At 39.1% G+C, this 14,083-nt stretch overlaps 5 protein-coding genes across 7 annotated transcripts; 1 reads left to right on the plus strand and 4 right to left on the minus strand.

Moving 5' to 3' along the window:
• LOC104738046 (aspartyl protease AED1-like) lies at positions 2,397-3,760 on the minus strand. Its single transcript, XM_010458285.2, has one exon. The coding sequence runs from the start codon at positions 3,606-3,608 to the stop codon at positions 2,397-2,399; it is 1,212 nt and encodes a 403-aa protein (XP_010456587.1). The 5' UTR covers positions 3,609-3,760.
• On the minus strand, positions 3,843-5,567 carry LOC104735973 (basic 7S globulin 2-like). The gene is made up of 2 exons (XM_010455875.2): positions 4,663-5,567; positions 3,843-4,301 (listed from the first exon to the last, which is right to left on the minus strand). The coding sequence occupies exons 1-2, from the start codon at positions 5,512-5,514 to the stop codon at positions 3,942-3,944; spliced, it is 1,212 nt and encodes a 403-aa protein (XP_010454177.1). The 5' UTR covers positions 5,515-5,567; the 3' UTR covers positions 3,843-3,941.
• Positions 6,859-8,402, minus strand: LOC104738047 (the record flags this gene model as incomplete). Its single annotated transcript, XM_010458286.2, has 2 exons — positions 7,512-8,402; positions 6,859-7,158 (listed from the first exon to the last, which is right to left on the minus strand). Coding segments are annotated over exons 1-2 (1,164 nt in total), but the record flags the coding sequence as incomplete, so codon positions are not given.
• Positions 8,931-10,389, plus strand: LOC104735974 (basic 7S globulin 2-like). Its single transcript, XM_010455876.2, has one exon. The coding sequence runs from the start codon at positions 9,104-9,106 to the stop codon at positions 10,256-10,258; it is 1,155 nt and encodes a 384-aa protein (XP_010454178.1). The 5' UTR covers positions 8,931-9,103; the 3' UTR covers positions 10,259-10,389.
• LOC104735975 (glycosylphosphatidylinositol anchor attachment 1 protein) lies at positions 10,457-13,815 on the minus strand. Of its 3 annotated transcripts, none has more exons than XM_010455879.2 (6): positions 13,546-13,815; positions 13,373-13,464; positions 12,935-13,030; positions 11,867-12,669; positions 11,618-11,751; positions 10,457-11,462 (listed from the first exon to the last, which is right to left on the minus strand). In XM_010455879.2, exons 1-6 carry the CDS (start codon positions 13,668-13,670, stop codon positions 10,619-10,621), a joined length of 2,094 nt encoding a protein of 697 aa, XP_010454181.1. In that variant the 5' UTR covers positions 13,671-13,815; the 3' UTR covers positions 10,457-10,618. The 3 variants fall into 3 exon arrangements, with proteins under 3 accessions (XP_010454181.1, XP_010454180.1, XP_019090596.1); XM_010455878.2 differs by having other exon boundaries at positions 11,867-12,674; positions 12,931-13,030; XM_019235051.1 differs by lacking the exons at positions 13,373-13,464; positions 13,546-13,815 and having other exon boundaries at positions 11,867-12,674; positions 12,935-13,026.

Below are 14,083 nucleotides of genomic sequence, written 5' to 3' on the forward strand. Positions count from 1 at the left end.
AATTAAAAAGATTTGTTAAAAGTTTTTTTTGAACCTACACTCTTTGAATAAAAAATATTATTAAAAATAGTCGATTTCTAAGTTATAGAATTACAAAAGGTCGAAACTTCATATCTACTAATTATATTACTTTCATATTTCTTAAATAAACTAAATAAAAAATGGCTACAACAATTAGAAAACTATACACGGTAAAAAAAAAATCTTCTTATCCTTTGACTTCCATTTATTTTATTCAATCTCATAGGAGTAACTGAATTAAAACTTGTTTTTGGAACTGAAGAATCATAGGCAATCAAAAATAAAAATTATAATAATAAGAAATTATTATGATTTCCACAATGTTTATTAGTTCCACGAAAGATGATTTGTATAACTGAACAATACATATATGATTTGTAAGCATTTAAATGGAGTTTTTTTAGTAAGGCCACAGGCCAACCCAATTACCGGGAGGATCGTAGTTGCAAGTGATGAAGGTTTGACCATTCTTGCATCTCACTTTTGCACATCCCTACTTATCCGTGTTTCTCCACACAATCTGAGTATAGTGACCACATTGTTTGTCCCAAACACATGTGTTGAAATTATAATCGTAGTCAAATGTTTGCCCACCCACGTTTCAACCGCTGCAATGCTTGTCATGCCATTCTCTCGTCACTACGTTAAAATGTTAGTATTGAAAATCAGAAAATATGACAATTATAACAACAATATAAATATAGAGAAAACCAAATAGTATGCAAATGTCACGTTTCATCCTTAAGCCAAAGGTATATCTTATGTTTTCAGTAAGTTGTGGGTGTTAGTGATGATAATTCTCGTTTAGGTGTAAGATATACTTATAGGGTGTTTTCTTCTCCAAGGCAATAATATTCCAGTTAGCAACTAATTAGGGTGAAAAATTTGTGTAATTAGTTTTATTAAGGAATATGCTAGAAATTACGCATTAAAACTTTGATTAGGGACAATTTTTTTTAAGTTTATGGAATGTTATATTATTTAATTAATTATCAAATTAGTATTTAATGTAAATAATAGTAGTTCCGATTTTTTGGGAAGTTGCAATTATGGGAGAATAATTGTTTACAAAAATGGGAAACCTAACATAATTTAATAAATAGTAAATTATAAATTTTTAAAAAAATAATGTCAATAGTATAAATAGGTTCCAACTCTAGGATTTATTTGTTAAATGTTTCAAAAAATGTATATATAGAAGATATAGATTTAGAAAAACGTATCCATTGGCATAATTTTATCATATTTATTTCAACGGACAGTAGCATCTTAATCTTTAAAACTTTGGAGCCGAAAAAATACATTTTAATAGTTTTCTCTTTAACGAAGATCTGAAAATGTGAAATCCAGCAAAAAAACTCACGTCACCTGTTCTTCTTTAAACTTAAACTTTTAATTTTATAATTCTGGAGCACTCAAGTTTGCATCCATTAAATACCTTTTTTTTGCTTTCTAAATACCAAAAAAAAGGTATTTAATGGATGCAAACTTGAGTACTCCAGAATTATAAAATTAAAAGTTTAAGTTTAAACTCACGTAGGGCCGGGTTCACAGTCATCAATGTATATATATAGTGTTGTATACATTGATGTTTCGAATTTGAATAAGAGAAATGATAAAATTACTATATACATACATGGGAAAATATTAAGATAAAAAAATAAAGAACTAAATTCTTTGAAATATTTTTAGGGTATGAGTTTGTTGCAAAGTAGGAAAAAGTTGTGAAATTCTTCCTTTTATAAACTTTTAAGGAAACAGTAATATCCCAATCGCTGCCCTCACAACGCTATCGCTCATGACTTGTATCGTAGTCCGCAGTTCGCCCAATGATTCCGTTGCAAAAGCTCTTTTTTCTAGCTGGGGAAGGGAAGAAAGATAGCTCCGGGTTCCGCTGCTTGATGCTCCGAACAAAACGGCTGATCTGACCCAATTCAATTGGTAAAAAAAAAAAAGCTGATAACAAAAAATTACACTTTTGTGGGTCAGGAGAAAAATTTGCCAACGTATTACTTTCATATAACACACCATTTAGGCTTTAAACGTACAGAACAATTTTAAAAAATGCAATACGATTCTATTTCTAATAGTAACAATATATTATACTTTTCGAACTATTTCAAAGCATATGACTTCGAAGCTTTTAACAAAAACCTTTCAAAAATTATACTAGTCAAACGCACGGCCACTCCGTTTTACTTCATAATTAAACAGTAGTATATTACTTTAAGTCTATAATGGTAATCATAATATATCCCGTAATAATAATAATTCCTCGGTTGTTGTTTGTTTTAATTTCTTGGAGGTTATTAAGGTGAACAATCGATGATATTGATATATAAGATTACAAAATCACAAAAAAAAAATATAAAAGATTATAAAATCATGTTTTGGGTACAAGTAGTATTGCGAAGTAAAAGTGAAGACGAGAAAGTGAACTTGGAAGCTTCGAGATCAAACTCCACAAGATGATCTTCCATCTGAAACCCTCCGATCACCATCTCTGTCGTCTTCATATTCACACCTCCGTCAAAAAACGCTAAACAAACCACATCTCTTTTCACCTTCAATAGCGAGTTCCACCTATTGATCCTCCACTTAGCTCCACCGTTCACCACCAAATCAATCACCGGAACCGCCGCTGCACTTTCCATCCCTTTGGAGTTGAAACATGCCTCGAAAGGTTTCACCTTTGCGACTCTCAACAGCTTAGCTTCTCTCACAAATTCCCTAACCATGGCCTTGTAAGTGGAAGTCTGCAAGATGGTGTAAGGAGCCAATGTACATATCATAGCGTTTCCACGACTTTTCTTATCCAAAGAAACGTTCTTTCCAGCGATTTCGATGGACTTCACGTCAATGAAGTACCGACCGGACGATCTGTCAACAATCAGAGGAGTTGAGGCTAAGTTCTTGAAGACATCGTTAGTGTAAGGAGAGCCTTCTCCAATGAGAAGGCTCCCTAATCCGGTTGGTTTAGAGGGCAAACAGAAAGCGAATTTTCGCGGGGTTTTGTGCATGGACGCGAGCTGGGACGGAAGTGATATCAAGGACTTTCCAAGACCGATGGTTCCGTTAACAACCTCCGGCATGAGTTTTAAGGCGTTAGCGTCGTTGGTGCAAGTCAAAGTCAGCGATGAGTGGACGGTTTTAGTGACGCCGTTACGTTTCAAGATGAGAAGAGAGACGGAGTCAAGACCGAGAAGTGTGTTGAGTGGATGCTCGGTGAAGGAAGTGGAAACGTATTTGCCACAAGTGGTGGTCTTATTGAAACAGAACGAGTCGAGCTTGGCTTGTTTGCATTTAGCGGAGTCGCAGCGGATTGGGAGGTAAGTTGTGGATTTGACGGCGGTGTTGCAACGGAGGAGAACGGATGAGCCACCGCCGAGATCGACGGCGAGGCTGTGAGTGAGAGGAGAGTGATTATTGTTACCGAGGTTGAGGTTTGTGTAGTAGAGATACGTGGCTTTGTCTTTGATCAAGGAAAGTAGGAAAGCCGGTGGGTTTGGTTTGTTGTAGCCGACGGCGAGGGAGGTGTGTAGGGTTAAGATGATAAAGAGTGATAACAAATTGATCGGAGCAGCCATTATTGTATAATTTCTTGTTTCTTGATTTGGAAAATGGTATGGTTGCTATAATGGAAGTGATAGTCTATTTTATAATAATCAAGTGTTTCCCTTGGTAGCTTTAGCTTGCCCTGAAATCTTTGTTAGATTTCCTTGGAAGCTTTCTATTTAAGTATTTATATATAAGAGCAATCTCCAACGGAGTTTTGAGTCAATATTATAGAAATTAGAAAGCTTCTCATACAATATTTTAAATTTCGATAAGAACACACATGTGTCATGGAAAACGTGTCATACAATACCAAGAAGTGTACTAAACTGAAAAGTCAAAGATTTTCTCATGTGTGATTGATTCTATTTTTGGGAAGGCCAAGTGGAGCAGCTTGTGTTTTGGAGCAAGAGTGACTCACTAAAAGCGAGAACCGTCCTGCTGAAATCGAACTCGAGCATATGATCTTGAACCTGATGCGTCCCAATCACCATCAAAGCCTTCGGTTTCTTTCCACCGTCGATAAACGCCAAACATATCACCGTTTCCTTCACTTTCACCATCGTATTCGCACCGTAGAACCACCACTTCACCTCCCCCATCCTCCCCGGCAAACCAATCTCAATCACCGGCACGTTTGGCCCCGTCAATTTCTTTCCGGCAGTGCGTGCATTGAAACAATGTTTAAACGGCGCCACCGATGGAACCATCGATATTCCCATTGCCTGTATCATTCAAACCACAAATAAATAAAAATAAAACAGAGTTATTTTATCGCTTTAGTAATTTTCAAGAAACACAGAAAATTATCATTCAAAAAAAACCTATATCTATATATATATATTTCTATTATTTTTATATGGTTTCGTATACGTAGATCTACTTCAAATGTCAAAAAAATATAAAAGATGTTTCCATTAGAAAAATATCACCTCAATAGTTAATTAATACGAATGCATCAGTATGAACTATGAAGTAATCTTTAATTCTTAAGTTAATGGACCACATGAACTTGTAATCTTTAGGTGGCTTTTATCTTTACATTTCGAAGTCCAATATCAAACGATGAGGTTTTGTTTTGAATACCTTTGCCTTGAGTGTAAACGACTCAGCAAGAGCATTGTAGATGTCGGTGTGGAGTACGGTGTAAGGAACCACCGTGCTGAGTTTAGCTCCACTGTTAACCAAATTGGGTTTCAACGATAAGGAAGTCCCGCCAACGTAGATATTAAGGACGTTGAGTAGATAATCTCCTGAATCAACGCCTCTAATGGGCGTGAAAATCATCGGAATCGGAAAACTGCTGTTGTTGAACGGCGGGATAAAGTAATGGACGCCGGCGATATAGAAATGACCGGTGCCGGAAGAAGGCAAGCAGAGAGAGAATTTAGGGATAACGTTAAACGCTGACGTCACCTGTTTCGTGAACGACGAGGATCCGGGAGAAAGAGCAAGAACTCCGGCGACTAGAGGAGGAAGGCCGTGAAGTGCTTTCTCACCGGCGCAGGAGAATGTCAAGCGGGGTACTGAAACTGGGGTGAGGAATTTACCGCCGTCTGTGGTGGAGATAGAGACTCTGGCTTGGACGACACGGCCGGTTACGTCGGGGATTAGACCGAGAGGGTTTGGTTGCTTGTAAAGACAGGATTTTCCGGCACAACGATTACCGGGTATGGACTTGCATGTGGAGCTCTGACAAGTGACTAGGCGGAGTGAAGATACAGATTTGAGTTTACGACAATTGAGCCACGTGAGGTTTGTTCCGAGGTCGAGGAGGAGGTTTACGGGAGATTTTGTGACGGATCCTATGTTGAGAGTGGTGTAGAATTGATTTGTGGGTTCGTGTTTGGTGATCGGAAGAAAGTATTGTGAGTTTAATTTTAGAGTTATAGTTGCAAAAATGGAGAGAAAGACTACGAGACGCGTGAGGCTACCCATTTTTGTTTTCTTGGATCACTTTTTTTTTTTTGGGAATCAAATGATGAATGTGATTGTTTGTTTCATTGTTTGTGATGAATATGGACTGTAGATGTATGGTATTTATACATGTAAAAACACACATCTTGGATCTAAGGAGATGTGGAAACACTAAAATAATGGTTATTATTTAAATGTTTAATTATTTTGAGGTTTCACGTTGAGATCTTTATTTCCGAAAGTAGAATTACGCGCACTCTTTACCAAAAGGAGAGAGTATTAGGCATATGTAACACATGACAATTGACAACAATTGAATAAATTTGAATTTTTTTTGGAGAAGATCAGTGATTCAGTGGGTGTTTCCTAGTAACAATTATCACTAATTATGCAAAATGAGCGCTGCTCAAGTATTACAATTCACGTGGTGGGGTCTACTTCATAACTCATACTCATATAATCTGATTTTGTTCATCGTGAGATTTTGAAAAAAAATATTTATATATATTGTCTGTTTCTCTAAATTAGAAGATGTTTAAAATTCTTTTTTTTTCCTCTTTTATTTTTGATATTTGAATTTACAAGTACTTCAATTTCAAAATTTATCAATGAAAAATCTTTAAATATCATTTATATAGAAAACATAGGATAACTTTAGAATGTTAAACAAACGATATTTAAGAGAAACGGATGATAATTTATTTTAATTTCGATTGGAGCACATGTGTCATAGAAAACGTGTCATACATGGTACAGCACCAAAAAGCACGATGATATACCAAAGGAGTGTACTAATAACTGAAACGTCAGAGTTGATCATACCACAATCTTATTTATTGTCATGTGTGGTTAATTTTAGTTTTCGGAAGGCCACGTGGAGCAGCTAGTGTTATGGAGCAAGAGCGAGTCACTCAAACCCATAAGGGATGTGCTAAAATCGATCTCGAGCATATGATCTCGAAGCTGATGTGTCCTAATCAGGCTTAGATAGGGGACAAGAGGTGCCACCGGGTTCATAGATTAAAGAGATAAATAATGTAAGATTAAGGACACAAAAAAATAAAATAATGTAAGATAAAGGAGTACAAAAAAAAATTAATGCAAGATAAATGGGCACAAAAAAAATAAAGTAAGATAAAAGAGGCAAAAACAAAATTTGTAACACAAAAATAATTCGTTAAAATATGTTTTAAGGATTTATTTTTACGAATCAATAACTAAAAATATTCTTTATTTTCTGTAATGATCTCAACTGACTCTAATGTAAAATGAAAATAAATTTTTATAATCTTATCAAATGTTTATATATTATCAAAATGAAATCCATATTTTTTTAAACATATAAGAAAAAAAAAATTGGTCTTTCATTAAAAGAAAAAATTGCCCGGGGGCCCCTAAAAGCCTTAAGCCGGCACTAGTCCCAATCACCATCAAGTCCTTCGGGTTCTGTCCACCGTCGAGGAACGCCAAACACATCACTGTCTCCGTCACGTTCACCACCGTATTGGCACCGTGAAAACTCCACTTGACCTCTCCTCCTCCCCTCCCTGGCACCCCAATATCTATCACAGGCACATTCGGCCCCGTCATGTTCTTCCCTGCAGCGCGTGCGTCAAAGCAGTCTTTAAATGGCGCAATTGCTTGAACCTTAGATATTCCCATTGTCTGTGAAAAAGTTAAACCCCAAATACAAACATAAATTATTTAGTTTTCCTCTAGACACAACATACAAACATTTCCTTTGCAATTTAAAGTAACACGTAATCGTTTTTCTTGTTTATATGGTTTTTTTATTTTTACCATTTTACCAACTTCGAAGGTCAATACATGATATTTTGTGCATGAGATAGAGATTATGAAATCATATATATTTAATATTTTTTTCCTTATAGTTTATACTTTAAATACACGGCTAAATTTAAAATATTCACGTGGCTTTTATCTTTGAAATCAAAGTCTAATATCAAAATATGAGATTTTGTTAATATAAGTATAATTAAAGAGTCTGTTTTGAATACCTTTGCTTTCAGTGTAAAGGACTGAGCAAGAGCATTGTAGATATCGGCGAGGGGTACGGTGTAAGGAACCACTGTGCTTAGCTTGGCTCCCCCCGCAAGCAAATTAGGGTTAAACGACAAAGGAGTTCCGTCAACGTAGATTGATTTGACGTCGATTAGATAATTCCCCGTGTCTATGTTTTTCAATGGTACCAAAGTCATCGGAATGGGATTATCGCTATTGAACGGCGGGATGAGGTAGTTAACGGCGGCCATATAGAAATGACCGGTGCCGGAAGAAGGCAAGCAGAGAGAGAATTTAGGGATGACTCCAAACAATGACGTCACCTGTTTGGTGAACGATGAAGATACGGGAGAAAGACTTAGAACTCCGGAGACCGGAGGCGGAAGGGCCTGTAATGGTTCCCCTCCGGCGCAAGAGAGTGTGAAGGGATGGACGGTGAATGGAGAGAGGAGATTGCCACCGTCTGTGGTGGAGATGTTTACCGTGTCTTGGACAACAGCGCCTATTACGCCGACATTTTGACCTAGAAGGCTTGATTGTCGGTAAACACAGAATAGTCCGTTGTCGTCGCAGTCATTGCCGGGGATGGAGTTGCATGTGGAGCTTTTGCAAATCACGAGGTTGTTGACAAAAAGTGGAGGATTGAATATGTTCCAGTTGACCAACGTGAGGTTGGTTTCGAAATCAAGGAGGAGGTTCGAGGAAGATGTCCCACCGGATCCAAGGTTTAAAGTGGTGTAAAATTGATTAGTGGGTTCGTGTTTGGTGATCGGAAGAAGGTACTGAGAGTTTAATTTCAAAGTTATGGCTGCGAAAATTGAGAAAAATAGTATGAGATGTGTGAGGGTGAGGCTACTCATCTTTGTGTTTCTCTCTTGTAAATGAAAATGAATGTTTGCTTGTGATGCAGATGGACTACTGAGGTATGGTATATTATAGACCGTAAACCTCATTTTTGAGTACAAAAACACACTCTAGAGAAAACTAAGGGTCAAACTAGGTTGTTGAATCCTTTTTATATCTGACCAACAGATAGAAGTGTATATCAGAAAGTCTTGCTGAATCGTGAAACTCATAACAAATCCAAACTATTAGGTAATGAAAGGTTAAGACTTGATGATAGAAATTTATAATGTCTAGTGAACGTACACAACAAGGTCCAAACTAAATTAGACCACATATCACACACCAAACAAGGCCCATATATAAATGAGCCCAACTTCACATTTTCCCATTACCAAACCAACTACTCCCGACTGGTGGTGTAGTGAGTAGTTGGGTATAAACTTTACGGATATTCCTAATTTTTTTGTTTTTTAAAGCTCGTATACACGTGCCAAATTCCTTATCAAATGAAAGTTTTTCCCAAATAAAAATGGATAAACATTGACCAAAACAAAAGAGTCCCCCACAAAGAGCGAAACGACACAACAAGTCTACTCAGCACTTACCTTAAAATGAACCAATCCTTATCGTTTCCCATTCCCCCTTCCCTCTAAAACCAGCGTCGGCCCACCGCATCCCTAACCATAACAAATCCTTCAAAAACCGTCCAGATCCATCATCTCTCTTCACTCTTCTTCTTCTAATGGCTTCTTCTTCTTCTCTGTTTTACCTCTTCGTCTTCTCCTTCCTCTCCGTTCTAATCATTTCCAAATCTCAGATCTCCGGCTCCCTCAACGGACTCGTTTTCCCTGTTTTTAAAGACCTACCAACCGGTCAATACGTCGCACAGATTCGCCTCGGTGACTCTCCCCAGCCGGTCAAGCTCGTCGTGGATCTCGCCGGTTCGATTCTCTGGTTTGATTGTTCCTCTGGTCCATCGTCGTCACGGAGTCTTATCTCCGGTAGCTCTAGCGGCTGTCTTAAGGCTAAAGCTGGGAATGTAAAAGTATCATCATCATCGCGTGGAGACGCTAAGGATTGCGAATTGCTTGTTAGAAACGGCGCCGTTGGGATTACGGCGAGAGGAGAGCTTTTCAGTGACGTCATGTCATTTGGATCTGTTACTTCCCCGGGAACCGTTGATCTGCTTTTCGCCTGTGCTCCACCGTGGCTGTTACGTGGGCTCGCTAGGGGAGCCCGTGGAGTAATGGGCTTAGGAAGGGCCCAGATCTCTCTCCCTTCGCAACTCGCCGTCGTAACTAACGAACGTCGTCGTTTAACGGTTTACCTGTCGCCGTTAGACGGCGTCGTGTCGACGAGTTCGGTTGAGGAGGTTTTCGGAGTGGCTGCGTCTAGATCGTTGGTTTACACGCCTCTGTTAACCGGCTCGAGTGGCGATTACGTAATTAACGTGAAATCGATCAGAGTCAACGGGGAAAAGCACTCCGTGGATGGTCCGTTAGCGGCGGAGCTGAGTACGGTGGTTCCATACACGATGCTGGAAAGCTCGATCTACGCGGTGTTAGTTGAAGCTTACGCTAAAGCTGCGACTGAAGCTACACCGGTTGCTCCTGTCGCACCGTTCGAGCTCTGCTTCAAGAGTGAGGTAGATTTACCGGCGGTTGATCTAGCGTTGCAGAGCGAGATGGTGAGGTGGAGGATCCAGGGGAAGAATCTAATGGTGGATGTTGGTGGTGGAGTCCGATGCTTGGGAATTTTAGACGGCGGCTCGAGTCGGGTCAACCCGATTGTTATGGGTGGGTTACAATTAGAAGGCTTGATATTGGATTTCGATTTGGGCAACTCAATGATGGGTTTTGGACAAAGAAGAACACACTCTGATACAGCTTCCTTGTAATACCAACCTCTGTAACACATCTAATTAACTGGTAGATATTATCCGCAATTTTGATCTCTTTTGTATGTACTTCGGACCAGTTTTTTCACGCATTTGTTGTACTAATAGATTCGAAGCATAGTTTCTGGCTTTCGGTCTAGTTTAAAAACTTGTCTTTCTAACGTTTGAAGTGAATAGTGTTTAAAAACTAAAAGCCAATACAAAAAGCTGCATTCTATTCATGAATTTTTTAGTTTTCTAGCGACATAAGACCGACCTCTAATAGCTCATTATCATGCGACAAATAGAAAACATATAAATCTCAAACAGCGTGAAGCCGCAGTAAAGGAAATAAAAGTAACTTGCGATGTAAAATAAGAATTAAGAAGGATGAAACAAGATGCAGAGGCAAAGGAGCCAGCAAGGAAGATGAACCATACCTATGTATAGATATGTTGCACTCTTCCACGCCCACAACGACTCTAACCATGTCCAGAACTCTCCTCCAAGACTTAAACCTACGAGCCCTTCTCCAAACAACCCCTTAGAGATTGCGAAAAACATGACCGGGAACCCGATTGTCAGCAACACCATACTGCAGAACGCACCCAACATGCTCTTAATGCGTCTAGATCTCAAAGCGGGTTTTATAGGCTGAGCCATTAGACACGTTGGCACGAGTAGCAACGCTCCAATCTCTGCAGTGGCGAAATTGATTATAGACATTAGACACAGACCAATGAAGGCAGCTGAGATGGTCACTGATTTCAAGACTGCCCAGTGGGTTCCATGATGCCGAGAGGTGAACGGAGAGCAACCCGGGATTGCGGCAAAGGTTATAAGAAGAAGCGATGAAGAGGTAGTGCCCCACATGATGGAGCGGTTACTTGGAGAATGTTGGCCCGGTACTTGACAGATGAAATAAGGAAGCAGCGTGACAATGAAACCGAACAAGTGCAAAGCAAAGACCTGTTTGGCTGCGTCTAGCCATTTCCAAGACTTAAGGTTTTCAGTGGGGTTATCAGTGGATTTAGTAAGAGCTTTACAGCCCTCAATATATAAAGAGGCTGCGACCATTGGAAGAGGGGCTACAAGAAGAGCAAAGGCAATCATGTAAACTCCTACAGAGATAAATTTGCTTGGCGAAGTTAACAGGTAAAGAAAAAACGATTGATGAAACTTCTCGAGGAGGTTGTTCACTGATCTTATAGTTCCTTCCAGTAACCTGCATTCAAAGAGAAAGCACAGAGTTATCATCAACACTCAGACAGAGTCTAATAATGAATTGTAGTTCTTAAGCATAATAAAATTCACATACACTAGCGGAGGCAGGTATATTGTATAAAATGGGAAAGGAGAAATATAAAAAGAAAAACTCACCTGGCACCTCGTAGAAAGAAATCATGTTGTCTTGTCTTACTGTCAGGAGGAAATCTAGGTGAAACTTTCAAGGTAATTGCATCAACTTGATTGTCGCGGAAGGCTCCATGAGGACCAGTTGGGATACCAAGGGCCTGATGAGAATGAATAACAAAAGTGTTAACTTTCAAGGTCTTTCCTTGTTAAAATGTATAAGTGTGACTGCAACCACAAGAACTTAATTACGGACAGATCGACTATACATTTTACCTGGGAGTATAGTGAACTTGCAAGGGTAGCACTGCCTTCAAGATAGTCTGCAACTGGGATACCAAAATTCCAGTCCGGATTCAACGTATGTGCCAATTTCCCAACAGCTTCAAATATTTCCCCAATAATCTTTAGCCAACTAGAGGAAAGTAACGATACAACTTTCTCCACCTTGACATAAAACCCCTGCCTGTGCACAGCTAAGTAATTGACAACATTGATGAGGTCAAGATTTGGCATCTGCCCATTAGATGCCTCTGCATAGATACTTAGTGTGTCCTCAAACCTTTCACTTCTACCATCAACCTTCAAAACCAAAGCAGCAGCCACTGTTCCAGCTCGTCTGAAGTTATCAGCTGTATTTCGCTCACCACACTTCAGCAAATCCGAGACCTTAAATGAGGGTGAATGGTACTCACTTAACCACGCAGCAACAGGTCTATAGTCTCCATAACGAGAATCAGCAACAAGCCATATTATGTCTTTGGAGAGCCAGGTAACTCTAGCGAGCAAGGAAAATAGAGTACTAGTAATGCCTAAAGACAAAGCCTCGTAATCTCCACCATTTATAAAATCATAAGGAGTAACCAGCACAATAGACTCTTTCCCATCACCACGAGGGGCTCGTATAATCCCAGCAACATTGACTCCATAAGAAGCACAACTGACATTATCTAGCAGAGTATAGGAATCAGGACCGGAGAAAAAGTGCAGAGGGTGAAATTGATTCCCTTCAGGATGGAACTTTTGATAATAAACTTCTGCAACCATTTCTGACATGTATTTTCCAACGAGCTTCTGGACTTCACTACACAAAAAGTCAAACAAATGGCGAATCATTAAATTTCTTGGACAAGGGCAGAAACCGAAGAATGTCAACTGGTACATCTGAAAAAAAAGATGGAATTGCAGAAAAGAAACTTGGAATATGCAGTCGGGACACCAATACTCGAAGAATTAAGTAAAAGAAGAACAAATTACTTTCTCGATTTCTTTTTAAAATAACATAGGAATAGACATTTCATGAGAAAACTGGAAAGAATTGCAATGGAGAAAAGACATACACACCCTGGCCTTCATGATTCAACCTATAGTTCTTTATATCCTTCACCAGTTTGCTTCCATCAGAAACATCTCGATTAGAGAGCATAGACCGTGCAGAGCCTGAAGAACAGAGCCAAAAATAAAGAACTCACTCGAAGTTGGCAAGCCATAAACTCACATTACTCAAAAGTTTAAAACCCTCCTACAGATTCCAATCTGATGCATTAATTTGGCTAACACCCTCAATGTCAAGTAGGCTACACTAGCTGTGATCCCTACTGTTGAGAATCAAGTTCAACATCATTCGTATGATTCACATTGTACTTTTTTTATAAACACTCACGAGATAACCAAATCCTAGAAACAGTAAGTTTTTTTGTTTTCTTTCTAGTAAACTGACAACGAGACTTGAATCCAATGTGAACTTGTATAGCGTTCTCAAGTATGCAAAACAAAAAAAACCTGGCATTAGAGCATTCTCGGAGATGTAAGTGTTCTTTGCCAGTAGAGGTAAAATTAGCAACGCCAAAACCCCAGCAGCAGAGAAAACCACACTAGAAACACGATCAGAGCATCAATGAACCAACACATAGAAACTACAGAAACATAATATAAACGATGGTGAAAACATTCACCTGAAAACGGGACTGTGAGCAACGAGAAAGATTCCGAGCTGCACGATCGGTCTCGGTTTGATTTTAGGAGATCCATCATCGGTCTTCACCTCCTCCTCCTCCTTATTCCGCTTCTCCGTCGCCATGATTCACGGATCTCCGATCAATTTCGGAAGATTTGAACTCTGATCGCCGGGAACTTTAGCGACTGCCTGAAAGTGAAGCTTGCGGATGATCCAGAATCGCGTGGCTTAGGAAATTGTAGACGACGGGGCAGGTCAATTCGGGTCAGCCCGATTAGGATGGTGTGGGCTTTAAGTTAGATGGCTTTTGTATTGGGCTTTATTCAGATTACGATGGTGCAGTACTCTCTTGCATGCCAAATAGAATTGTTTTCACTTATGGTCATTTAACTAAAAGTTGTTTAGACAACGCTTAAAGTTAGATAGATCATAAATCTAATAAGATGAATTCGAACGGTGGGTGTTAGATAGATCATAGATCTAAACAAACGGCCATCTATAGTGCTTTAAAAACATGTGATAAATGACCAAACTCT

Source organism: Camelina sativa, chromosome 13, assembly GCF_000633955.1.
Source record: "Camelina sativa cultivar DH55 chromosome 13, Cs, whole genome shotgun sequence".
In the NCBI taxonomy this organism is placed as follows: Eukaryota; Viridiplantae; Streptophyta; class Magnoliopsida; order Brassicales; family Brassicaceae; genus Camelina; species Camelina sativa.